Source organism: Vidua macroura, chromosome 1, assembly GCF_024509145.1.
Source record: "Vidua macroura isolate BioBank_ID:100142 chromosome 1, ASM2450914v1, whole genome shotgun sequence".
NCBI classification, from domain to species: Eukaryota; Metazoa; Chordata; class Aves; order Passeriformes; family Viduidae; genus Vidua; species Vidua macroura.
In genome coordinates, this window is record NC_071571.1 from 150,207,745 (window position 1) to 150,215,979 (window position 8,235).

Sequence of the window (8,235 nt, forward strand, 5' to 3'; positions counted from 1 at the left end):
GTTTTGGTAGCACTGGGAAGAGTGTTGGCTGAAGGTCTTAACTTGCTGTCTTCCCATGGGAAAAGCAGCTCCAGGGTCAATAGGTCTGCCAGTGGTGCAGCAGGTGTAACTGGGTTTCAGGAAGAATTTGTTGTTAAGTGTTGTTGGAACCTTCTGAAAAAGGTTTGCTCATTCTAAAACAACAAATGTTAAGGTAAAAAGAAACAGGATAGTAGAATTTGTTTTCTCAGGTGCAATAACAAATAAGAACACTTTGAGATATTTTTGTTCTAACTCAAGAGAAAATCCATCAGACAACATTGTTCAGAGGAATTATAGGGAATGTTTTGTTGTGCTCTACTCCTCATGCATGATGTAATGTGCTCTCATTCACTGAGCTCTGAGTTAGTCTGCAGTGTTTCTAGTTGGTACAGAATTTGTAAAGGATAATATTGAAGATAATTTTTAAATGAACATTAATTTGGATTACTGTAAAATTAGTTATTTTGCAAGTAAGTCTCTTTTGTGTGTGCTGCATTCTTTTCTGGGCATGAATGCACGCTATACTTCTTAATTTTTTTAATCTGTGCCAACAGCGAAGCATATTCCAGCAGTTTAGATGGAATGGTGATTGCTTGGAACATCAGCACTCTGAAAGTGAACCGTGTCTGTCAGCTGCCCTGCCAAAATTTCACCTCTATGAAGCTTCATAATGACCAACTGTGGTGCTGTAAGTCCCTTCCTCAAATTGTAATAATTACAAAAATCATCTTCACCTAAAGAAACAAGACAGTTGTTGGATGTTCCATATTTTTTTGTTTTTTTCATCCATGTTTTGTAGAGATGGAAGAAGTGGGCACCTCTATTACTAACTCTGTATCTTTAATATTGAAGGTACCAGAAGTTGCATTCTTGTAGTGTCAACTCACGAGTTTCAACTCCAGATGAAAATCGAGCACCACCTGAAGGATGTGTGTTCCTCTTTCCTTGGCTTCCAGCTCTTTCCAGAGGTATTGCACTTTGGTGATGAAGTGTAAAGGAGGCAGGGCCATGTGGCATTACAAGCCCTGGTTATTTTGATACATTTTCTGTCAGCAGTGCTTAAATGTACCTTTCTGTGCTTTAGAGAGATGAAGTGTGGGCCTCTTACTCGGGGAGTAGTGACCTGTACATTTGGAATACCAAAGACCTTTCAAGTACACCTCAAAAGATTCATCTTCAGGATTGCTCTGAGATTACTTGTATGATAAGAGTTAAAAATCAGGTGAGAGACATCTGGGCTGTTTTTGCCTCTTGTGGATTTCTTTACTGAAGTTTTGTTTGTTTGCAGCTGTCATGGGCTGTCATTGCTTCCTCACTGGGTGGGTGCATAAGTACACGAGGTTTGGAATGTTTACTCCTCTTTGAAGTCAGAGAAGCTAAAAACTGCCTAACAAAAATGGCTGTTGAAGGTGTACCCCAAAATGCATGGCAAGCAAAACCCCTCATCAGTAGTTAAATGTCTGGTGACATTTATTAGCCACTGACATTTCCAGGGAACTGTAGAAATGGAAAGTTTTGATCCTTTGATATTTTATCTCAGGGCTTCTCAGACTAAGCCTTGAAAAAAGGTTACCAGACAAACAACAAATGCCAATTAATTGGCCTGTTTTTGTAGATGACCTTTTCCTTGATTAGTTACCATATTCCTAATTCAGGACAGACCAAATGAGCCAATGGATTCCTGCCTTGGCATCTTGTGTCCATGTCACTATTGGCCTCTGTGTACCTGCTTTTTTGTAGTATCAGGAGCTGTGCAAATGATTGCACTTGTGCTACCACAGGGGCCCATTCAAGGTTACTTTGCAAATAAATAGCTAATGTATATCTAATAGGAAAGCAACTTTTTTTGGAATCCTTTTCTTAGATTTTCCCTCCTTCCTTCCTGAAAAATGATTTTTTTTTTTAATGGAATAGGGAGATTTTCTCTGTATTCAGCCTCTGGTTAAACTTTTGTACTAAAGTGGAGAATCATTTTAGGATATTCTTCCCCAAGTCAGAGACTGATTTATTTAACCTCCCTTTCAAGGGAGTGAAAGTGTTTGGAACCCCCTAAGGCAATATGCTCTCTTTTGCTCTACTGGAGAACTTTGTTCTTTTCCCTTCTCTTCTTTAAGTAACTTATGAATAAGTTAAAAAATACTGAGCCCAGTACTGACCCTTGGGGGACACCACTAGTAACAGGTTCCAAGCAGACCCTGTGCCACCACTCACACTCCTATTCCCTCTACACAGCAGTGAGTTATGGAGTGTGAACTTGCAGCCTGGTAAAGGCTGAAAACAACATTGGTAGGGCTGTCAGTCACAGGCTTTCATTAAAAACAAGCTATTGTTTTTCTTTAAGAAACTGGAGAGAAACTCAGCTACATGCTGTGTCTCTCTGAAATAGAATGTGTTCTGTCTGGCACCTTGGCCTGTGTCTTTTATTACCTATTATTTGACCCAATCTCTCTGGCTGTGATTTAATTTTGAACTTGCTGGTGCCACAGTTCCCTGGAGAGCAGCAGGTTCATGAATTTCACTGCCAGCCCTGTACAGAGAAGTACTTTCTTCTCAGTGAAACAGAACTATTTCTAGTTCCCACATGTCCTGACTTCCTTAATTTCAGGGTGCAACAGTGGTTCAGAGGTTCTACATTCAGCTTATCTGCTCTTCTGTTAGTTCATAAACCTTTTGTAAAGGCTCCTTAGCTGCCTTCTCTCCAACCTAAGAAGTCTTGGCTTTTCCATTTTCCCTGTGGGGGTGGTGAGGCCCTGGCACAGATTGCCCAGAGAAGCTGTGGCTGCCCCCATCCTGTTCCAAAGCCAGGTTGGATGGAGCCCTGAGCAACCTGGTCTTGTGGAAGTTGTCCCTGACCATGGCAGGGGATTGAAACAAGATCTTTTAAAGTCCGCTTCAACCCAAGCCATCTTCTGATCTTTGCTCATATGACCCCAGGACACAGCTGTTCCTTTCTCTTGGCAGTTTTAGCTGCTCTTCCCTGGATTTTCTCTGCTCTTGTAGTGCAAGGGCACACTGTGCCTTACACAAGGGTGAGGGAGAGCAGCCCCAGTGCTGGCACGATTGGCAGCTGAACATTCCACCATGGGGCACAGGGGGTTTCCTGAGCTCAGGGAACCAGAGGGGAGCAGAGACAACCACCAGGAGCCCTCAGCTCATGCCACAACAGCTGAGGAGACTTGGAGGTGGCCAGGAGCAATGATGGCCAAGCCCCTTATTTATACTGATGAGGAAATTTTCAGTGTTTCCCTTTTTCAGCCAAACATGAGGGAACCCTCACTGTACCAATGTGCCACATAAACCTCCTTGACTGTGTCCTGGACTGAAATGTGAAATAGTGAAAATGACTGTGGGTATGTTTTGTTCCCCCAGCTGTGGGTTGGCAGCAGTGGGAAGCTGCAGGGCAAGAGCAAAGGGAAAATCTACGTGGTCAGTGCTGAGAGGAAGAATGTGGAGAAGGAGCTGGTCGGCCACGCCGATGCGGTGAAGGCGCTGTGCTCGGCAGAGGACAGGTACGTCCTCAGCGGCTCCGGGAAGGAAGAAGGGAAGATTGCCATTTGGAAGGCCGGATAGTCACGCTGTTCCAAATGTGTCTGCCTCCTCTGGGGAAAGACAAAGACCTGGAACTGTGTTTACTTCAGCATTTTGCATCTACTTCAACCACCTGCCAGTGTTATTGTCTTGTATTTATTGGGTTTCCGTCCATGTGTTGTATAAAATGGAAATCAAAGCAAATCTTCCCTCGCACCCTGTCCTGCTCCTGCACATTTGGTAAAGGAACAGAAATGGGAGAAGACAGGTCACTGTCTTCCCAACTGGACATGAGGTGGTGTGGAGGGTTGGGGTTACCTGCCTGGGGCAGGTCACACTGGGAACACCAGAGCCAGCTCAGAAATTCCATGGGAGCTCTCTCTCAGCAGTGCAAGGTTGCTTAAGAAAAAGGATTTAATGATGTCCTTACAGCCTGTAATAGGTGGAAAAGGGCACTGAAAGGAAAAAAACAAGTGCACAGAGTTGTCACTGTGATCGTCTTTCTGAGCTCAGAGCTGTTTACCCTTGGTGGGATTTCCGGGGCTGTTTTGTTTAAAATGCAGGCACAGACAGGCTCTCCCCACAGCACTGAAAGCTCCTCCAGCTGAAACAAGGTATTTCCAATGAATATTTTTGGTTTTTAAATGTATTTTTTCTTTGAAAACAATGCACAGCACTTGGAATTTGGAACAGTTTGTGAAACTGATTTTTTTTTAATCTGAAGCATTAATTTATTTAATTCCTGTATATATTATACTTGCTTTTGGAAGTACCTCTCAGTCTCTGTGCAGATCAACCTCTACCCCTCCTCCCTTCAGTTCTTGTTCCTGCAATCAGAGGAGCTGCTGTTATTTTGGGTAGAACCTGCTTTATTTTTAAGTTCTGCACAGAACTGAAACCCCTCCTCAATTCCTGGAGCAAGCACCAGGGGCTGCAGCCTGGAGGAGTCTCCAGAGCAGCATTCCCTGATTGATGCCTGATCCACAGTGGTTTTTCCACTGGTGACATTTATCTGCAAAGTAAAACAACACATTTATCTGCAAAGTAAAACAATACATCTCTGCAGAATAGTTTTATCTGCATCAGTGCAGAGTGGAACACAGTGTCTAAAAGACTGTAAATAGAAGGACAAAATGGGCTGCTACTTTTCTTAATAAATATAAATCAGTGTAGGGCTAAATAGAAGGGTATAAACAACTGGAAAATATTATGACTAGAAATTGTATGACTCTGTATAATATTTCTGCTGATAAAAGTTGTTATCATATGGTAACAAAAAATTTTACTTTTTTAAGCTTTTATATCAATTTAAGAATATTAAACACTATATTGATACTCTGGCCTCTGTACTTTGTTTTCCTGTTGATACTCAAGAATGATGATTTTAGCACTGACTTGCTCCTCTCTGTGTGCTGTAATGAATAATTGCCTGGGATTTTCTCTCTGCATGTTCTCCTTTCTGAAACAGCTTCTGCTGTAATGTGTCCACCTTTGAGCCTCATATCTGTGACTTCCAGGTTTTTTCTTTTCTCCCCTGGCTCAGTCAGGCTGCCTGGGGTAAGTGACAGGAATTATTTACTGAATTTGAAGACACACAAGGGCTGTTTATGAACTTTCCCTGACTGCAGAAATGAACCAGCTGTACCAACCTGCTGCCCACCTGTTGCTGTCTTTATTGATTTTCATTCCTGGCATACTTTTTAGACCTAGTTTTGTCTTCTTAGCTGGTTTTTAGGTGCTCACCGGCCATCTCAACTTTGCTCCAGGATTTCAGCTGTGGGAATGAACCTGCAGTCACAGCACTGTGAGGTTCTGTTCAGTTTTCAGTAGAGTTTCAGGTACTTCCTGTGGGCCCCTTGGTGGTGGGAAGGCACCTCTGAGCTCCTCAGAGCTGCTCTTTTCCCCTCTGCCAGCTGAGAGCTTGGCCAGGTGTAGTTGCCTCTGTGAGTCACTGTCTCCCAGAGAAGGGACAAAGGGAGCAGGAGCTGCCCCTGGCAGGAGAAGGGAGGCTGTGAGTGACCGGGCTGAGCACTCCCCATCCTGCTCTGGCCCTAAGGCCGTGCTGCTGTTGGGCTTGGTCAGCTTCTGTCTGAGACTCTGAGGCCAGCGTGAGCTGCCAGCCCCTTCTCTTCTCTCTCAGGGAAATGTTGCCTGTTTCTTGGGAACCTCAAGGCTAATGTTTGTTCAGCTCCTTTTTGCTGTTGTGTGGTTTTTTGTTGTTTTTTTTTTTTTTTTTTTTTTTTTTGTTTTGTTTTGTTTTGTTTTGTTCTTTTTTTTTTTTCTTTTTTTTTTCTTTTTTTTTTTCTTTTTTTTTTTTTTTTTTTGTTCCTGGTCTCTCGACCTGAAAAACCTGAAAGGAGCAGAGAGACCTGCTAGGAGCCCATGGTGCCCTTGGTCCTATGGTGAAGTTTTTGGAGGCACTGTGTAGAGAAGGGACTTGGACTCAATGATCCATATAGGTCACTTCCAAATTGAGCTGTTCTGTGATTCTTTGATCAAACCAAGGGATGGCAGTGTCTGCTTCCAGAAGTAACCAGTCTGTGGAGGTGGGAGCCGCTTGGAAATTCTGGCTGTTGTGTGCTGGCTGTGATCTCCCCAATAGGGCCATGCAGGGAGGGAGGAAACAGGCTCAGCCTGTGCTCACAGGCTGCTGGGGGGTTTTAAGGGACCAGGCCCCATTTTCCTTCAGTGCCAGCTGAGTTCTTTTGGAGGCAAATGGAACTAAACTCCATCTTCACCCCCTGATGTGCATTCCTTACCTGTCTGCATCCATTTCATCTGCCACTGTAACCTGCAGCATTTCTCCAGGCATCTTGCTTCCCTCTCCATGATGAGTTCTCTGGTGTCTTGGCATAGGTCCCCTGCTCTTGGAAGCAGTGGGTGACCCTGTGTCACACTAGCTGTCAGGACAGGGACACTGCTGCATAAATGCACAGAATGCTACCACCAGCCACTCTTGTCCGCAGGATTTGGGCCACTGTTCTGCTGAAACTCATCTCTGGCCCTGCAGAGAGATGAAGGGCTGCCCAGCACATGGGACCCCAGTGTGAGTGGATGTGGGATGTCACCTGGAAGATGGTGAAATCCCACAGGCACAGCCCGTGTCCCCAGTGAGCTCTGTGTGCAATGAGTGTTCCACAGCCAGGCTGACACTGCTGCGGGGTCTGCGAGTGCACGAGGTTTCGGCTGGGGATGGACATGGGGACAATATGCCACCCCTGCCCCCCAGGATGGGAGATGGCCCAGCTGCTGCAAAGCCTGGAGAATGCAGGGACTGGCCCCTGGGACTGGGGCAGACTGGGCTGGGGGAGGTATAGTACTGGTTTTTGGTTGTTCTTGGTCCAGACTGGGAAGTAGAGGCAGTGCTGGAGCAGGTCCTCTGCAGGCTGTTCTAAACCACTCCAAGGCCACTGTGGGTTATCCTGTAACGCGCAACAGCTCAGGGGGTGCCCCAGACCCACTGTCCTCACCCCCACCACAGCACACTCCAGCCAGCCCAGACCCAGCACCCTGCTCACAGCCTAAGCAGGGACCTCCTTCTCTTGGACAAGGATCACAGAGTTCCACTCCCAGGACCAGGGATGAGTCACATCCCCTGAGCAGAGCAGGGGGATCACCCTAAAGGAACAACAGCATGCAAGAGATTTCTGCTTCTTGTCCCTCTTTCCAGACCTCATCCTGCCATGATGCTGGAAGGGATCAAGATTATTTCCCCTCTCTCCTACACATGGCACAGGGCCCCTTCACTTGTCATTGTGCCAAGAGAAGACAGCAATGTAGGAAATTCCCTGGCACTTAATCCCCCCTCACTTTGGGCTCTCCAGGTACAGGTGTCCCTCAAGGTAAGGATGAGCCCAAGACTCTGCTGGGCAGAGTGGGGCCAGGAGGGGAGGCTGGTAGCTACTAGGAAGTACCTTAGCTCTATCCCACCCAAACCCAGCACGGCCCCTCTCTGAGTGTCCTGCAGGTATCTGGAGAGGCTCCTATACCAGTGAGGAAGGTCCCCATTTTCCTCTCTGTACTGTTGAAAAAGCAACAGCGTAGGCTGGGCCTGACGTACAGTTTATTTTGTTTTAAGTTTTCACATCTTCCTTAAAATCTTGTCCAGGGAAATGTGTATGGATGAGCTTTGTTTGGCCAAAAGGGGAACTAGTGCAGTTGCCAGAGTGCTCACTTAGCACATGAGAGGCAGTAGCATTGGTGGCTGCATTCCCCAGTGTTTTTAAGGCCAAGGGTGAAAAGACCAGGTTGGATGAGGGTGCCAATGTGCTGGACCCCAGGAAGGCTCTGTGGAGGGATGTGGACAGGCTGGGTGGATGATGCAAGGCCAGCAGGATGAGGTTCAAGTAGAGCAAGGCCTGGGTCCTGCCCTTGTGTCCCAAGAAGCCCCTGCAGTGGCTCAGGCTGGGGGTAGAGAGGCTGGAAATTTGCCCAGCAGGAAAGGGTGCTGGCTGATCTCAGCCAAACAGGAGCTGGTGTGTGCCCAGCTGGGTAGGGAGGCCAGTGGTCTCCTGGCCTTCTCTGACAGCACTGCTGTGTCCAGCAGGATCAGGAGGGTCGCTTTCCCTCTGTGCAGGGCACTGGGGAGGCCACACCTCAAGTGCTTTGTGCAGATTTCTGGCCCTGTTGAGATGTGCTTATTGAGAGATGCCTCTGCCTGAATTCAGTTGCCAACAAGACCATCTA

General features: G+C 46.4%; 1 protein-coding gene across 1 annotated transcript in view; it reads left to right on the forward strand.

Annotated features, from left to right (window-relative positions):
• Positions 1 to 4,889, forward strand: part of DENND3 (DENN domain containing 3) — a 31,682-nt gene extending 26,793 nt beyond the window's left edge. The window contains exons 20-23 of the mRNA XM_053992709.1: positions 576 to 709; positions 874 to 989; positions 1,106 to 1,243; positions 3,391 to 4,889. Coding sequence (XP_053848684.1) covers positions 576 to 709; positions 874 to 989; positions 1,106 to 1,243; positions 3,391 to 3,591 — 589 coding nt within the window. The 3' untranslated portion in view covers positions 3,592 to 4,889. The remainder of the gene's footprint in view (positions 1 to 575; positions 710 to 873; positions 990 to 1,105; positions 1,244 to 3,390) is intronic.
• The last annotated feature ends 3,346 nt before the right edge of the window (positions 4,890 to 8,235 follow it).